At 42.4% G+C, this 19,481-nt stretch overlaps 1 protein-coding gene across 1 annotated transcript in view; it reads right to left on the bottom strand.

Moving 5' to 3' along the window:
- LOC128755587 (collagen alpha-1(XXV) chain) overlaps positions 1-14,368 on the bottom strand; it is a 38,120-nt gene extending 23,752 nt beyond the window's left edge. The window contains exons 1-9 of the mRNA XM_053859325.1: positions 14,348-14,368; positions 13,858-13,884; positions 7,063-7,134; positions 6,683-6,799; positions 6,338-6,373; positions 2,580-2,606; positions 1,400-1,444; positions 439-483; positions 105-131 (exon numbers count right to left, since the gene is read on the bottom strand). Coding sequence (XP_053715300.1) covers positions 105-131; positions 439-483; positions 1,400-1,444; positions 2,580-2,606; positions 6,338-6,373; positions 6,683-6,799; positions 7,063-7,134 — 369 coding nt within the window. The 5' untranslated portion in view covers positions 13,858-13,884; positions 14,348-14,368. The remainder of the gene's footprint in view (positions 1-104; positions 132-438; positions 484-1,399; positions 1,445-2,579; positions 2,607-6,337; positions 6,374-6,682; positions 6,800-7,062; positions 7,135-13,857; positions 13,885-14,347) is intronic.
- Positions 14,369-19,481: the final 5,113 nt, after the last annotated feature.

The raw sequence follows: 19,481 nt of genomic DNA on the forward strand, positions 1-19,481 counted from the left end.
AAAAAAAAAGCTGAAACTTGAGAGGAGACAAAAAGCCACACACAAGCTCCGATCTCTGATTGAAGCAAATGATCATGAGTGATGATCAGAATCAGCACTTTTACCTTTTCACCTCGCTCTCCCATTTCACCCTGTTGGCAAAGAAAGCAGAGCATTAAACCAGGTCTGATGCTATCGGACCCTGGCTGGATTCACCACCTTCATACATGCTGTCAACACAGGGATTATAATAACCAACCAAAAAGAACGTTGAAATCACAGAAATAAATCAGGGGCAGAATTTTAGGTTAAAAAAAACAAACATGTTCAGGAAAATTAAATCATGACCAGGAGAATAAAAAAAGCTCATATGATGGAAAAAGTCAATAAAAATATATATTTAAAAAATTATAAAAATTTTGTGGTAGACATGAATTTAAAAACGCAAGTTACGCAAACCTTTGCTCCTGGAACGCCGTCCAATCCAGGCATACCCAAATCCCCCTATGGCACACAACGTTTCAAAGTTTTGCTTATAAGGATTTCATATAGTAGAGCATAAATGGTCGAAAAATGCCCCTCCAGAGAGACAACAATAACCCGAGATTAATATAAATACTTCACTTTAACGTTATAGAATCAATTTTAGCAGGCAACCAAAACATAGACAATACTAGCTTTTGAGAATGTGTGAGGATTTAACTGTACAATTAGGAAGTACACCCACACTAAACTTGGATATCAGCCGGAAGGCAGTACTACCATGGCATTGACATTACTTTTGTGAAGAAACCCCCGCCCTGAGGTGTATATTAAGTGATTGAAAAGAGAGCCATGAGGTCAGCTTTTGCTGGGTTAAAAACATTGGTCATGGGCAGAGACAGACAGATTGAAAGCAACGCTCCGGGTGAAAAACTCCACCATCAGAAGGTCCTCAGGCATCAGACGAATGTTGTGATTTGGTGAGACGCGAACTCAAAAATCCACAGATGGGAGTCGAGACATTTGGAGTCAGCTCTAACACCTACTTATCTCACACGTTCAGGCCAGTCAGTTTGAAAGAAGCTTTCATGTAAAATGTGTTTCATACGGTAATCAAACAGTGGCAATAGTGGCACAGTAAATATTTAAATCCAATGGTTTCATTTTGTCAGATGAACTAGCTTCGAGCCAATCATAGCAGAAAACACCCATATTCACACAGCAGTGGATAACTGACAGTTGCCCATCATCCTCAAGTCTATGTATTTTTGAGCGTGGTAGAGCCAACCCAACAAGGAGGCACACATCTACGGACAAAAGTGAGGCTTGTGCAGGATTTTAATCGAGGCTCTTATTTGGAAATGGAAACAAACTGTGGTATAATTTCAACCATTTATCACAAACCATCATTTGACAGGCGCCTTTATGTCAAACTCACCTTAAGTCCGTCGGCACCTGCCACGCCAGGTGGCCCGAGTGAACCCTGTCAAACAATATTCCGCTGAGTCATCATTTCACTTGAGCAGAATCGGGAAGAATGAATGAATTAATCATCAACATTCGGATCTTGAAACGATATGGACTCAACCAGGATGAATATTTTATGGTGCATGCAGAAAAGAGGGGTTTGGAACAGGGTTACACATTTCTGAGTATAACTTAGAGACGTAATTATTCATCTTCTTCCAGGCTGCTGTGTTTTTAAGTGTCAGAAGTGAGGCGGGATTCAGTGGCGTGCAACATGAGACGTGCTAATGAGGCATCCCACGCAGAACTTGGTAAATTCTGATTCATAATTCCATTTTGGATTTGCTCTGTCCTGGTCAAAGGTTCCTGCACCAGGAGGGGAAGCACTAATGCCATATACTTTATGGACTTTCTTCCTCCGGGGGCAAAAGATGATGAGATAAAAAGTCAACGCCAGCGTGACACCGTTGCTTCGGGAAACGATGTAAGATGAGATGCAGCCATTTCCTGGTTAATATGAGATAAATCTACCAAAAAACCCCAAAGTGGAAAGTGTGCTGGAGTCATTAACACGATGGCGTGTCATCTCTGACCCCGCCTCCAGCAGCGGGAGGCCCTGCCGACAGATGACAGCGCAGACAGGAAGCGTCTGATTGGGTTTCGCTGAACAAACACTGGCAGCTACCTGATGGCGAGACGCTGCTCACATCTGGTTACTGCATCAGTGTCTCTATCGGTGCGCTCGGCTCTCTACGGAAACACTTGGACAAGCCCAGTTTATTTTAAAAACATTATTCATTTTCTTTTGATTATCAATGGAATTCAGACAACAAAAACCAACTGAACATAAGAACATGGAGGAGGGGTTTTTAAAAGGGCCCCAGGGACACTCGGGGGTCTCCTCCAGAGGGTCATGAGCACAGTTGAAAGACATCTAACACGATATTCTCAACTTCATGCGCACATATTCAATGCCTTAAATTTACAGAACACAGGAAAGGATCTCACGTCAGAAAATAGTGGATATGTTGGGTGGTATGAAGCAGCACAATTAGTTGACTACTATATAGTAGTAATAGTATTAATTGCAAATGTTGCTACTATTATAAAAACTATCTGACACAACAGTGATCTTAAATCATGATTCTCACCTTCAACCCTGGCGGGCCCTCGGGTCCCTACAATAAGAGATAAGAGTTACATCTCATGTAGTGTCAAGTGAACATTCTTTCACCACACTCAACTGTGGTTTACAAACCAACAACAGTTTCATAAAAGGCACTAAATGTAAGGGAAAGTCTGTGGAATGATTATGAAATAATGAAAGCATCAAAATGATAACATGGCATTTTAACTAAATATATAATATCATACAAATGATCAAAAGCTACTGATTCACGTGGATAACAGAGCAACAATAATTGACCTATTGAACTTCTGAACTGTTAGGTAGATAAACATGAGTGTTTCCAGGAGATCAACAGAAACCCACATCTAGATATTTCTTTCATTTTAGTTTTACAGTTTGAGAGTTTTAGGGAGAATCGGCTCTTGAACCTTTCCATTCTTAATCTCCACAGTCACCAAACTGAGCCTGTTAAAATAGCAGCAGCTACAAGTTCTCACATTAGCAGAAGCAGGCCACACACATCTATGGTGATTTCCAAGAGCACTTAGGAGAAAAACCTCAATGAAGAACATTAATTATTCCAGCAAGCCAAAACCGTTCCTCTGCTGCTCTTTGTTGGTTTTCTTTGTGTGACTAATTACTACGTCTGAGAGCACTTGAGAGCTCCACACTCCAAGAAATAATACAAATAAATCAGCAACGTTGCGGCCTTGTTTTACTTGAGTTGAAAAAGGAAATCGCAAATCTGCATTCAGAGGTCAAAGAAAACAAAACAAAAAAACGCATTGCCGAGCATCTTGCTACATTTAGTTCGCTTACCCCACTCCACCAGTAGGTTCACTACCACAAGCTGCAGAGTTGAACTCAGTTTTATCTGTAACTCTGATTTAGCCACTGCATTAGGTTCATGGCTAAGCGTAACTAAATCTCATCCTCATGATGGAACTTAAACTTAAACCACTCACTCTTAAGTAAATAGCAAAAAAGCAGGCACTCATAACACAGCCGTAAACGTTAATCTATTCCAACCCAAAACTAGAAAATAGAAGGAATAAAGGCAATATTATCTCCTTGTCAATAAAGCTTAAGACGAATTAAAGCACAAATAAACCTGTATTTTATTGTTATTAGCCTTGTTATATAACACGGCCAGCTGCATTAACATATACAGTATCCTCAGTTCCAATAGAAGCTTAGTCTAGACTTGAACATTTCAGTACGCCTGCTAAAAACAACAGTATGAAGCTATAGTGTCTATCAGAAAAAGCAGCAAAGCTTATCCTGTCACTTGTTTGACCACAGTATTCAACCAACCTAAATCAGTACAGAGAGTTGGAACACCAAACCGTCGAACAGACTCCAATCCAATAATTTCTTCAAATAATTATTCAGCTATCTCTGCATGTACAGTAATACCAGTGTAGTTAAATGTAATGAATCAAGCTGTGTTTGATATTGAATACGGAATGTTTAGTTCAAACCCCTCTAATACATTCTCATTACATTAAACATTTACTAGATCTACATTTCTTTGCATTAAACTACATTTCTTCTGATACATTGTATTACAGTGCAGTGTAAACAACATTTCGCCCTATATTTTAGAGAGATTGAAAAGGAACCGAGTGAAGCTCAAGTCCAACTGAGTGCCTTCCCAAGACCAATACTAAGAACCAATACTTAGTGGCACTGAGCACTGCCCAGAATCAGCTAGAGCGCGCATGGCTTCTCTACACTAGTTCTCACCAGGACTCATGTCTCTGCAGGATGAGAGCTGGTCTTTGCGGTTCTCTTCCTAGCCTACGCGTTGAAGGAGTGCTCAATGATAATATATCACTGGAGAGTAGATGTTCTGTGATCCCAAACTGTGAAAGGTGCTGGTGCATTGTGGGTAGATTGGCATGAATGGATTGTAAATCAGGAGCAGCGTACTGTGGAGGGAGGATGTTTCTTCAGTTACAGTGGAACACCACAAACAAAATACGGGCTTGTTTCCACATTCTGTCTCTCTGAAGCAAAGAAAACTGTGTGCACGGCTTCAGGCCACCTTTAGTGGGTTGAAGACCCCTTAATTTACCCCAGAGGAGCAGTATGGCACTGATGGTTCTGAATCCAGTCCTGAAAATATTCCCCTTTTCTTCTTCTTCTTGCACCCCCCTGCCCCTCATCACTCCCCCCCAGCTTCTCCACAAGAGCTTAATCCTTATAACCAGCTCCAGATGTGCCTGAAGGCTGCTGGAAAATTCTGGAATCTGTTCTCGAACAATAGCACAGACATCAAAAACATGCAGCAAGTGGGCACCAGCTCCTTGACTGTGCTAAAGAGAAGCAAACGCAGCACGACCTCAAGCTCAGCGGCAGATCACTCTCTCAGCTGGCCGCCCATCAGTCTATTTGTCTAATTCCTGTTGGGGAGTGGACTGATTTTATTGTCCGTATTTTAGATTTCTGTGATTCATTCTATTGTTGAAGAATGAAACTCAAACGTCTGCAAAGCTGATACTGCTCGATGACTCCAGGATATTTCCATTGGCCTGTTATCCCAATGTGACACAGAAGGGCAGTGGATCTGAACACTCATGAAATTCAGTTTAACAGAGATGGCTTGGATTTTCCTCCGACGCTGTGAAGGGAATCTGTGCAACAAGGTGAATACTGAACACAAGTAATTAGAATCAAGTCTTCTCCAACTGTAAGCCTTTCACTTCTTTGGATCCCTCGGATCCATTTTTACATAATCACAATCCAAAACTCAAAGCACAACATCTCACTTCCGACCGGTCTACAATACCATGAACTGAGGGATTTGTTAGCAGCTTCATGACCTCATTCAATGATTGTGTCACAACCTTGAACTTTGACTTGTTGGTAATCTTGATGTGTGGACTATTATTTAAGCTTAATATGTCAATCGGGGTTGTAACTCCCAAACGTCTACGCTTGCTTTATATGTCCTTCATTTCTATGTAATTAGTTCCGTGATCTCAGACGCATGGGTTTTGTGACTGCTGTGACTCCACCCAATGACGTTATTGCTTCAAATAACTCCACCCAATCCTAATAACTCTGACTAATTATACCAACAAATTTGCCAAGGCCAGTAACTCCAGCTTATGTTCCATGTAAGACCTTTAACACCAATCAATGCTGTCCTCAAGAGAACAGCCCCGACCTATTACGTCACTGTGCTGCGTGAGCTGCATAAGACAGAACTCAGCTTATGTCAGCAGGCAATACAGGAAGTCAAATCGAAACATCACAGTTACTTCAACTGAACTTCGGCACAATGTTGTTGAGGCCTGCCACTCTGGCTGAATACTTAATCCAGGCCAGGAATTGTGTCTCCAGGTGGCGTTGCCAACTCCTATGTAGTGGCTGTAGTTAGAAGGCGCAATATTTATGACCTCATTTGCATCAGGACTTTGCACCCTATAGGTAGAGCAGTGCTGGCTGCTGACTGCAGAGGGGGCTGTTCTATGACACTCCGGTGAGTGAGCCTGACGCCTGTGAGTGATTTGGGGCTCATGGCAGAAGCCACATGCTTTTCACGGAAGCCATCACCAAAAAAATTTGCTGGACTTGTCACTAGTCACCAAGAGGCTTTGAAAAGGCACCATATTTAGCAACACTGTCTTCAGGTTCCAGCGGAATATATATATATATATATATATATATATATATATGCTCCAGATGGTGTCAGTAAACGTTCAGCATGAGTCCATGTTATGGTGCTATGGTGCTAAAAGGCTCAGATAACGCAATAACCACTCTGTGACTCACCATTGGTCCACTTTCTCCAGGCTGTCCAGGATCACCCTGAAACACACAAATTCATAGCACGATGACAGGAATACAATGCAGTCATTACTGATGACAGTGATGGCTTGAGGATCTGTGAGCAACTAAACAAAGGTTTTCCCAAGAAAGGTTTCAAGCTCAAGTTCATGAGAAATTGGATTTGTTTTTCTTCTGGCATCAATCGAAACATCATCAAGCTTGTCAGCGGTCAAAGTCTGTGATATTTCAGTCAAAGGTGTGCGCACGCAAACCACTTCAGTCTTCACGCTGTCAATCATGGGGCAACACTGAGCAGAAGTAGCGCGGCGTGGATCCAAAAATGCTTACCGGGAGACCCTGGACACCGCGTGGCCCGTCTTTGCCTGTGTCCCCTGGGGGACCCCGGGGACCGGGAGGGCCTGGAGGGCCCGGAGGCCCCGGTGGACCAGCTTGACCCTGATCGCCCTGCGGGTCACAGACCATTAGCATGAGAAAGTTCCAGCGTCTCAGGCACTTCAGGAAATTCAGGATGGAAATGTAAAAACGTGCAGCTCTAAAAGCTACCAAGCTAAGGAGCTGTGAGACTGTGATTTGAGGCACAGACTAGAAAACAGTGGCACTGCCAGATGCGCTTCTCAGAAAACAGTTATGAAACTGGAATGAAACATCTTCCTTCCTTAAGAGAAAGTCAATGACATGCAAACTAGCAAAGAATTCACAGCCACTACCTTAATGAGGCGCCGCTTTATAAGCTGCTGGTCAGCAGAAAGAAAGCCATGATTGATCTTAGGGAAGACCATCTGAGCAGGTGTGCGGTGAAGAGGTGGGAGGTCAAAGGGGAGGAAACATTGAAGAAGGTCCCAGAGGAAGGAGGAAGAAAGAAAGAAAGAAATCTGTTAGGAAGGTCAGCATTCATGTAACAAGAGCAGCGACTTTGCAGATGAAGGAGAAATCCACACTTTTCTGAAGAGCGCAATCACTTCCCGGGTATGACAGCGCCACAGTGGGCTCGCACTCTCCGGAAAATGGGAATTTCTCAGTGTCTGTGAAATCACTCTCATAAAAATCACAGTCCGTCTCAAAGTTGCTCACACTGAGGCGGCCAGACGTTCAAGGTCCAGAAAATTAGCCATCACTCAAGCTGTCCTGACTGACAAACTGACTGCTGAGAGGAAAATGTGTTTTCACCATACACAGCTGAAATCCACTTTAGAATCAGTTAGTATTGTCTTCACCAGGGTCTGGATTAGTGATGTGTTTGGAGCTACTCTAGCATCGGGGAACAACAGCATGAAGACCAATGTGTCAACGTGATAGAGCTCTTCTCAGTGTGAGCAACCAAGAAGGACCGCCGCACTTGGTGGCGTAACCACCAACAAACCTTGACAGTCAGGATTTGATTGCTGTGTAAAGCAGCCATTGTCGGTAGACCCGGCAACCCCTGGAGGACAAACATGACATTCAAGCGCTGTGATAACTGGCCCCTCTGCTATTACCAAGTGACAATCTTGAACATGTAAACATGTTGAGTGGTGACGGCTTGCACTCAAATATCCAGAACAAACCCAAGCACAAGTTTAGATGTACTGCAGTGTAAACTCATGTCACGCTGCACAAATGCATACATAATCATTAAACTGCCTGAATTGAAATACCCATCAGAATTGAGGTCTTTAACCAATGAAAAAAGCTAGAAGATGAAACATCTGTGTTGACAGTGTCTTATCTAACAGACACACTTTCAGTTAATAACGACATGGAAGCAGAAGCAACTAAAGCAGGGTGGAAAATGTCTTTTACAAAATGTTTTACAAATGCAGACTCCAGTGTGGCAGAAAGCTTGTTCCACTTTGGAATATACAGGCAGCCAGTGCGGTGGATATTCAGTGACTGTGATATGGTTTGGTTCTGGTAAGCGACGAGTAGCAGCATTATGAATCTCATCATGAGAGTCTTAAAAGAAAGTTTGTTGAGACAACTGGACACAAATGACAGCCATCTGAATGAGAGGAAATAAAAGCCTGAATCATCATTCCATTGGAAACCCCAAAAACAACTGCCTTCAATTTGCTGATATTCAGATGGAAAAAAACCCAGTGAGCTAAATAGATGACATTTGTTCAAATAGTCCAACCCATGTGTAAACTGCAGCGAGAGTTTAGGGGTCATTAACACTCTGCTGTTACTGAACGGAAACATGGTCAATGGTCTTTGAAATATGATCTGGATATGGATTTGCTTTGCCTGGTTTGACCTAAAAAATTGAAGGGCCTGAATATGGCTGATCAACAGCCCCATCTATTGCTGACGAAAGTTGTTCAGTCTGCACTTGCTGTTGTCCATCCATCATAGTCACGTCATCTGCACACCTGTTGAAGGTAATTCAGTACTTTAATGGCCCGGGCGAAGAATATTTTAGAGCTCTAGAGTGGTGTAATGTGAATCATTCCAGCCACATGAGATTAATGGGGTATCTTGCCTATAATATGAAGACATTCAGGTCATACTATAGAACATTCACCTCCTGTCATGTTTGTCGACAAGAAGGTTCCGTCCCCGCTGGGATTCTCCAGCAGAGCTTATTTGTCAAAGACTGGCACACTGGCGTAAACAGCGTCTCCAGATAGAATCTAAAATTCTAATGTCCCTCTGGCTTTGCTGAGATAATTCAAAGAGTCTGTCTCCTTGAGTGGATTAAGTTCAGAGACAATAGCGTCGCTGTTTCACACAACTCAAAATGTTGTCGACACGCAGATGAAACGCAGCAGCACACCATACTTTTTAAGTTTCCAAAATTATCTGAGAAGCTGAGAGAAAATAATATGCACATGCGAAACGGAGACCACGATGTGTGTCAACAAGTTTGTGGGTGCATTTACTTGTGTGTCTCGGTTTTGGGGCGCGCTTCTGCGAATATGTTTTGGATTGTACGAGCGTATAAGTGTAAACGTTTGCGTGTAGTATTTATCCACTTAAATACATCTATTGATGCCTATGAGTGTGTGCACGTGTGTACTGTCATTTTCTGCTATCGCTAAATACAATCACCGATAAGATCGGGTTCGTGTGTGAGTCAGCTGATAAAAGTGCGAGTGTGCACAAATATAAACAGTATATTGGTTTGTCTGATGTTTTTTTTTTTGTGGGTGGGGCCATGTTGCTGTTGTTGCCCTCAGCCAGATAATTGCAGTAAACAAGAATCCAGATATGGGGACAATCAGAACCGCAGCAGTGATGCTGAGGGAACAGATGGCTTCAATACAACCAAGAGAAGAACTGAACATCAAATTTCTCGCAAGTGAAAATAATTTCAAGCCTTCTGACTATTTTCCCAACCAGCACAATCTTTATCTTACACCAGAAATAAACATAGTCAACATGTTTGCTGAATGTGAGGAATGTGCCCCCCCAATGGACTTAGTGACCACACACACATACACATACACACCAACGCTCGCACACACACACACCTTCAGATGCAGACCACACACGCTGTTCTAGGTGATAAACGGTTGGCATCATCAGTAGTAACACATTTGTTTGTCAAAGTTGCACAATTTATTATTTGCTGTTTAGCTAACCTTTTACAGGGACATGTGACTCCTGACCTCTCAGGTTCAGCAAATGTCTGCTGACCCTGACATGTGGAGAACAGACAGAGGAAGTGGAAAGAAAAAGACACTCTCACATCTGCTTTGTTTGTAATATTGCCCTGTTAATATTTCCCTCAGATGACCACGGCACGGCCAATATTTCACTCAGAGTGGGTCATCATAACATCATGACAAATGCGGCCGCAAACTGAAATATTGTTCATAATAAACGATATTCATGAATCACTTTGTTTGTCATTCCTAATGTTGCATGGCTCTCTGCCTTGGTGACCGTCAAACAAAAACAAATTCATTACAGCGACGGCTTCCTTTATTCCGTCTAAGTCAAGTTTCCAGTAAAATGCTGGAGGGAAAGCACTGTGATTTCAGCTAATATAACAGCACAATAGAGGGAACCGATATGTTTGTGTCGGGCTTGTCTCGGAAATATCCCGCTGACCACCGAAAACAATGATGAAGATGTTGCAAGAGCAGTTTCTAAATGTTAAGGTGCTCCCGCCAGTCTCAGTCGGGGTGGAGGGGCAGTGCTACAGTAGCTACCTGCCAGTGATTTATGGGAAAAGACTGAAGACATTTTCAGTAATGGCGAATGAATAAAGGGGAAACATATAAGTCGTTTCTACCCGTGTGTTAGTGTTAATCCAAACTTTCCTAAACCAGAAAAAGTAAATGAACTCTGCGGTTAATGTGGAAGTTTATGGCCCTCAGGAGTGGTATAATTCCTGGCTGTAGATAAAGAGCAAGAGAAAAGCCTGAAGACGATGGCAATATTCACCAAATGTCAATTAGATTTTTGCTCAGGGGAAAGCTTCTTGGCATGAATAACAAGTGGCACTTTGAAAAGGTATCACGACTGGTCACATGGCTCCTGTGTGTAAATATCTATATATGAAACTACTTGGTCAATGATCTAGTATTGTGTATTAACAAGAGAATGAGAAACTCCTCAAATAGTGACACTTAATTCCTCAACATGAACATGTACTGAACACTGGACACTTTCAGCTCCTCCCACTCACGTGCAGATTTTGTTCTTGTGTTGAAATCGCTGTCATTTGTCAGAGCCAGCAAAGAATGTGTACAACTGCCCGAAGCAATAAAGAACCGACTGTTACTGTTTGTTAAAAATCATGCTTCTGGCCGCAAAGCACACTGGTCAGTTACATAAAGTGCGAACCAAAAGCCATCATATCTAATGTGTCCCTCTGGTGAGGCTTTCTGACATTTTTTGTCCCCTTGAATCCAAAACTGTGTCAAAAATGTGTTCTTTGCTGCAATTCCAGTGACTAGGCCAAGCATCCTAAAATGAATATATGCTGGATATTGCTGACAATAACACATTTCCCCTGGCTGTGCTATCGCTGCCTCAGAGTTTGGGGTGTAATTGTGGCCAATGATTTCAAGTGCATGGAGTTCTCCACCATATATTTTAAACAAGCAACATTATTACTCTTATTGCTCTTTTTTGTTTGCTTTGGGAGCACCAGACCAGGGTGAAGTTTAAGTGGCCACTTTATTTAGAGACGAGAGACTCTGCTGCTGTGGGCCTCACTGCTGCTTCCCTGTGGTAAATTATTTTACTAATGGAGACTGACGACTCAAACTCTGAGGTTAAAAGGGGACAAATTACGAAAAAAACCCTCAGAAATCTGATCCACTTTTGGGTCGCTTTGTCTCCATCTTCCTGTTAGCACCAGCCCCCTTTTGAAAGTCAAATAATCACATATTGAAAAGTGAACTCAGCAGATGAGAGAGGACCACAGAAACAAAGGGGCTGGGATTCGCTACGGCCCGCTCGTGGAAAGAGGAGGTTCGTGTCTGGATAAGGGCCACAATAGAAGGGAGAATTTTGAGTTAAAGTGTTTAACTACGGATCATCTGCAGAGGAGGATTGTAATTTTGCACTAAGGTATTTTACTGCTCCAAGTCAAAGTGAATATAAACTCACTGCTGACTCTTGAATTGACCTTTGCTCCTTCCAAAAGACAGATAAATGCATCCATGAGGAAATTTGATAAAGCACCTTTTATATATTAGAGCATTGCGTAGAAAAACAGGAATGAAAAAATATGGATGCTGGCAGGAGGTTCTGGCTCTCAGAAAGCATGACTAGGCACATGCTCCACATCCAATTCGATCCAAGCAGTCATGCAGAACTCCATAAAATTATTTAGTCAACATGTGAGATTCAACCCAACCAATCTTCAACAACTTGTCTTTGCCAAATAAGTAAGGAATGCTTATATCGCCACTAACCACTGGGACTAACTCGGGTCTTCTCCCTGCATGTTAACAATACTAGCTGCCTTGTTGTGATCCTTCCTCAGACCCATTTCTTTATGGAGAAGCAGCTGTTTCACTCCACGTCTCTGGTGGATGATTGAGCTGTTCTGTCCGCGTTTCACCAAATCGAAGCACATTTCTTGGCCACTGGAATCCTAATTCCAGTGGACGTGACTCATAGTTCACAGCCAAATGTGAAGGTAAAAAAAAAGACAAACTTAGCCCAGACTTTATCCTTCACAACAGTGCAGTACAGCAAGCACGTTACCGCTCCGGCTGCTCAGATTCTGGAAGCAATCTCATCGTCAAGCAATCATCGTCTCCTCACCATCTCCTCTAAGAAAACATCTAACATCAGAGGTGGGGGCTTGTTTTCCACCGCAACTGAGGAGTCCAATCGTTTCATTTTTTTTAAATAACATGACGTCAGAGGTGCAGTTGCTGATCTATGCCACTGTGATGAAAGCACGTATTCAATAAAAGTCACACAGTCATCTTTCCCATAAGTAAAGAATTTTTCCTCTGATAAGTGTCAGCAGACATTTTCATATTGGAAAGAAAAGTTAGGATCCACATTTATAGGATAGAGCGCTTCGCAGTGCAACATTTGCAGATGGCATTTTGAGTTGTGTGACAGCAGGTTGCCCAGTGAATCTCCTAAAACAAACCAAACTGAAACAGGTGCAAAGTGTGGCGGATGTCAGGATGTCTTTGTTTCATGGTTTGCAGCATGGCGAGTTTGGACAGAGAGAGACAGAAGAAGCAAATGGAGCTGTCCCATCTGGCAAGGCCCTGACAGCTAAAACATCCAAACGTAATTCAAAGTATACAACAAATCAATCAATAAATATGAACTGGCCATGCAGTCTTCACTCTCCACACAATTCCACACACACGTTTGCACTTTCAAACGCTCAACAGACTATGATAAATATAGTACTCTGACGCACACTGTGACATCCCTGTAAAGGTGAACTACTTTTCATCTTCAGCATATCAATGTACGTGTCATAACATGATGGACGCTTGACAGCGGAAAACAGACTTCAGTGAAACAATTGCAATAAATATCACCAAGTACAGTATGATATATATTTTGTTCATTTAGGATGGTTGAAAAGTATGTATAGTAAAAAAAAGTTAAAAAAAAACCAGAGAAAGTGATGTGTAGATGTGGCCATACTACAGTTCTGTTTAAACAAAATCTCAAATACTACTTAAAGTCAGTGTTTGTTGCTCTGGGGAGCCGTTTGTCTCTTGAAATGGTAGACAAACGTTTTAATTTAGAAGCCCAAGTTTCCTTGAAACATCAGACTGCAGATGTCAGCATGACTCAGTCTCAGAGCAGTGAATTAGCCAGTATAATGGAGGCCGATTCAGCTGATAGGCCAGGATTAAAAATAGCTGGTGTATACTATCGCATCACAACCTTCCAACTGCTTGACACATTCATCCACTCTATTCCTGAATCTGAAATAAGCATAGTTGAGATGTGTGGCCAGATGGAAAGAACACTATCCCAGGAATGTCATGCATCCCAAACTTACAGCCGCAACTTTCTGTCGGGGGAGAAACATCAAGTCACATTCATCAGCTAATCACAAAGAGTTGGAGCGGAGCACATACCCGCGGTCCCTGGTCGCCCTGATCGCCCTGCGGAAGGCGAGAGAGAGAAAGGAGACGTGTTGAGCTAAAAGGTGAAGCACACACATACACAAACACGTACTAGTAATAAGCCAAAGACTCTCAAATTGCTGAGGCAAAACTCAGAGCAGATTGATGGTCACAAAAGCCTCAAGCATTCGTTGTGGTTTAGAATCAAATGAAAGTGGACGACTTCTAATGGTGTCGCCAAAACTACTCTGGGGTGGATTCAACCTGAAAAGTCTTGTCACGTTGCAGTCCAATGAAATGATTTCAATCACCTTCAAATATATATATATATGTATATATACATTCAAAAGTATAAATTCCATGCTTAATTCATGTAAGAAAAAAAAAACACCAAGCATTTACTGAGGCTGTTTTTCCACATCCCGACTCCTCTAAAATCTGATAAGAATCTTTTCTTTCCTCTGATCTGCCAAGTGTTTGACAACAGTTGTTAACAACTTACCTTTTCACCCTGTGGACCTGGAGGGCCCTGTGAAGAGATAAAAAGAAAATGAGTTCAATGAATAAACTGGAGATGAATAATCCAAACTATGAAACCAGAACGAACACCACAACAGCCGTCAGAGCAACCGCGGCGGAGCCGCCTCGCTTAGAGAGAGATGAACAAATTGTTTTTTGATGAAACCAACTTTTCATCTTTTTGATTAAGACGCTCTGTCACAAATTGGCCCGCAGTCAGCGCTGCATTATCGACAGCCGGGCCTCTACAAACATGCAATTAAACCTAGAGAGAAATCAAGCCCATGTTTACTCGGAGGATCAGATCCAAACGAGGGCTGGCAGCGGTTCTGCACGACTCTGCTCTGAAATTTTCACTCCGCTCTTGCAAAGCCAGGGATTGTCAGTCAGCGGCTTCATAGTGGAAAAAGCACCAGGAAACAAGAGGATGTGACAATGAGGTGTGCGTGCGTGCGTGTGTGAGTACAGCCTACAGGTATCTCAGCAAAGGCACAGCAGATGTCGAAGAGTGTGTGCGGACCTGCCACCTGCGGCAGATCATGTGATATTCTTGGACACACGCACAATTTCAAATATTTTTCATGCAGCACTCTAGAACACCAACATCATTATGTTTTGGGGGATTGTTTAGACCAGATGCTTCACCATTTAAACCACAGGTTGACAAATAGTAAGTGAAGTTTCAAAGTTTTCGGCGGCTCATTTGATTTGAACAAAGGTCTTTGTGTAGTGTCGTGGCAGACAATAATGTAGTGGATAACATCAGAATATAGAAATTTAAATGCAAGCATTACTGTAGGAAGTGACCTGCTGTATGTTTCAGTAGTGATGTTGATGACATGAATTCCAAACTCTACAGTTTTTAATTAAAAAAAAAAAGGTCATTTTATCACTGTGACTTGCATTATTTGTGGTATTCCTACAGCTGAGTGCATTTTTTAAGGTGGGAATCTTGTTCTTCATGTGCTCAACAAGCCTTTTATTATTGTGCAACCTTTCATTACCAGTTGTCCTGGTACAGGACTTGACGCTGTGAAGCCATGTTGCATATAGGTACTGCGGCGGGAGGATTAAACTCTATTGCTGTCCTGTGTCAACCCTTATGTTTATATGAAAATGAATTGATATTGTCAGTCCCACCATTCATTTCATCTGTATATTTCCACCAACATGTGTGGCGTTCGACGCATGATGGAGAACAGTGTTCTTAACCGCCGAGCTAAAAATGAAGGAGTAATTATGAAAAATGTGTTTTAAAATGCGATAAAAATGATGGTGTGTTCTGAGCACTGGCGCTCAGATGTGGGTGGCAGGTCTGCTTAGCTTCAATAAACCACAAACCACTTGCTGTAGAGGAAAAACAGGAGGAGATGCTGGTGATCAGAAGACGAATACAAACTCCATCTGGCAATATTAGACTCATTTCTACACGAGCCTCCATGTTAAGGTTTCTGAGAAATTTGGAGCCAGGGGAGATCTGAGTGGTCAGTTTAGTTTGTCAGCCTTGGTTGGCCAATAACCACTCCATGGGGAACGCTCAGTGCATTTAGATTTCAGTGAAGATGGAACATATTACTTGATACCTTCCCTCCTTTTTGCTTCTCTCCTTTGCTATGGCGTTTATCCCACATGCGTGAGGAAACCCCAATATCTTATTTGGCCAAAACAAATGAGTCATCAAAACATTTTGTTTTGGGATGAGCATGAGCACAGAAGGAGAATGGGGCCATCGGAGATCAGCCAAACAATATCAACAGGGCGAAATGAGGGGCCCAGATGAGGAAACGTTGGCTGGCAGAAGCGCTGAAGAGCGGCATGATCCAACACATTCTCACTCTCAAATGAATTTTTGTGTGCCAGGGTGACGCAGAAGTCAATCTCCCACGTTGCATGTTGCAACGCATTAGACCTGAAATATAATATAATTGTTGCCATCCAATGGCATTTCCCAATACTGTAAGCAACACTTCTCCCTTTTGTCCTGGGCACTGTAATGGTTCTGCCATGTGGTGGCGCTCCTTACAATTCCCACCATGACTCCACTATTTGGTGTATATGGCAACTCATGTTCACCTCATGTGACCATGTCGACACATGATCACATAATGTACATACCAAGGAACATCACAAGCAAAGTAACAATGTTAGCTCATCGCCACCCGGTTGTCCTCATCCTAATCCAAACCATTCTTTTTTAATGTGAATGTCGCAGAAGGGGAAACGCCTGAGTCAACATGCAACACATAAGACTGAGTTCTGCATCAACAATGGATACAAACGTCCTCGAGACAAGTGAGAATGTGTTGTATGATCCAATGGTGTCTATAGTCTTCAATAGAGAGGCAGCAAGTGCAGCATTGCGTGACCCCTGGACGGTCTCATATTGAGGACTGAACTATTGATCAGGCCCTGAAATCCTGGGAAATGAAACTGTGCAAAGGGGAAAACTGCCCCCCACAATTCTGCAAAGTCTGGATCTAGGTAGTTCGAAAACAACTTCATCTGTCAGTGAGATCATTTTTGACAGTATGATCACTACTGCAATGGACTTGCACTTTGTAAAAGTAAGGCTTCACTTGGGAGTTAATTATATCTGATCGTGATTCTGAGAGCCCTTATCAAACAAGGACTTCAATTGTCCGACCTACATTGTCACGCTTTTTGGATCACCTCTTTTACTGAAAAAAAAACAAGCTCCGACAATCCAAACACGTACGCTCTTTGATGCCACTCATGGACGGCAGGATATTACGGAGAATAAAGAAGTCATGATAAGGTCTACATAGCTGTGAAGGGAAGTAGAAGCTTCAGATGTTTCTGTTTACTATCAACTCTGTCTTGGCCACAAACTTAGTTCATTTAACGCCTCCATCTGCTCATAAACATGTGGAACTGGTTGAGCTAAAGTCTGCACCTGCTCATTATTGGACGCATCATGTGCTTCACAGACGGCCACGCAGACGTGATGGCAGTGTGTTTTGACGCATGAGAATATTGCTTAATTAGTCGAACACTTAGTTCAGAAACAAACAGACGTCTATCTAAACAAGTAGTTACCTAATATATTCACTGCTATGTCGGCCATATGGGAAGCCAGGCTAATACTGCAGAGACGTCTATATTGCTTCTGTTTAAAATACTATTGTATGAGGTGCGGTTTCAATTTTTCCTAGAACATAAAATGAAATTCCCGGTTAACCAAAGATGGCAAGAACAAGAGAATAGACTCTGGCATCAGTTACAGCAGGAAAACACATCATACGGTATGAGAGAGAAGAAAGGGGAAATAAAGTTTCATTATGCTTTTAAGTTATTTGTGTTGACATTTCCAGAAGTCGTGAATGCTACAGTAACAACCATGCAGAAGAGGTATGATAGTTGGTGGGTGAACCTAAAACACACATGGAGTGCCAGTAGTCCCAAAGCAAGCTTATTCAGATGTTTCCTTTCCACATGCCAAAGAAATGCAGACATTTTTTTTTTAGACATACAAACACATACTTTCGTGGGTGGAGATATGGAAGTCTAATCAAGCGTCGACAATATTTTTGTTTGATGTCTGATAACATAAATGGTTGGAATATGTCACGATGCTGCCTCCACACACCACTGGCGCACTTACAACCTCCGCACCTGCCTGTAATCAAGGGAAGTCCTAAAGAGTAAGATAAAAAAAGATGCTACTTCTTGGGTCAAAAGTGTGGTTGCAGGTCAAGTTCACTGGAATCTGTACCTGTTACTCAAAACTATCGATCATCACATCAGCCAAAAACTCAAAGATCAGGGGTCCTAAGGAGTTTGACAGGCAAGAACCTTCTTAGGTTTGGTTTTGGCTCTCTTTTATAAAGCGTTTTCCATGCGTATCCAACAACCAAACAGATTTGAGCGGCACCAATCCTGCTAAAGGAACACTGCGTCTGACACAAAACAGCAGCAGATTCGATTGTTTCTCCATGTTGACACCACGCCAGTCACCCATTCACTTAGAATCCCACTGATGCTCAAAGCCTGCGACACGGCACACCATCTGAACCCCTAGGAGCAAACTGGGGTTAAAAGTCTTGCTCAGGGACACAACAAAAAAGCACGCCAGGAGGTAGGATTGAACTGGAAACCTCTCAGTCACAGGCCAACCACTCTACTATCCTAGCAAAACACAGTCCAGACAGCGGAGATAAGTCCCCCACCCACGGCCCCATCATTATACAGGACACTTCAGTATTTATGGTGGAGGTCAACAGATTCCTGGGCAGCTTAATCTCCCAGGACATGACATGGATCCCAAAAATAAAGGCCATCATCTCAGAGAATGTGCTTCTTGCCCACGAAGCAGGTGTTTCATCTATAAACAGCCATTATATCAGCTCAACTCTCAGCATCTCCATCACTGTTTGGTCAGGCCTGCAGATAAAAACATCTGCACCAAAGTACCGTCTATTCAAGACATATATGGAAAAGGGTTGGCAGACCACTCTCACCCAGCCTCCGTCTCGCCTCAAAACATCATTGAAACCAACAGACTGTCAGACACAACTTTTCCCAAGACCATAGCTGCACTGTTAACATAATGCTCCAATTACACATGAAAAATCACTTTGTTTTCACACAAACGTTGTTGTCCTCGTCACTTTTATATTGTGGTTCCCACTCTTTGTTTCATAGAAAGCAGGCAGTGTTTTTCTGCTGTCATGTTCTTCATATGTCAACAACAACAACATTGCTTTTGTCTTGGAGTATTTTGTTCTGGTATGTTTGGCTTTTGTATAATCTAAAAAAAACATACCTATTTTTTCCTTTGATTCGTGACATAGACTTTCTCTGATTAATTTAATTTCTTACAATGCTACTTTGCATTTTGGTGTAATGTTGCTCCTCAAACATTAGTTTGGACGTGTTGTGCCAATAAAGATAATACAAACTTTGGATGAGTACAATATGTCAATAGAAAGAGAGAACTTTTTGTTGTTGTGGCCGGGTGGCAGACTGTCTACAAACATGTCTTGTCCTCCAACAAAAAGAGCAATGTTGTTATTTATTCATTAGTGAGTTCCAGCTGACATCCAGAGATGATGGGTGGGGCTTGGACAGGTAGCAGGGCAGCATCCGTGCCGACACAC

Source organism: Synchiropus splendidus, chromosome 3, assembly GCF_027744825.2.
Source record: "Synchiropus splendidus isolate RoL2022-P1 chromosome 3, RoL_Sspl_1.0, whole genome shotgun sequence".
Classification (NCBI taxonomy): domain Eukaryota; kingdom Metazoa; phylum Chordata; class Actinopteri; order Syngnathiformes; family Callionymidae; genus Synchiropus; species Synchiropus splendidus.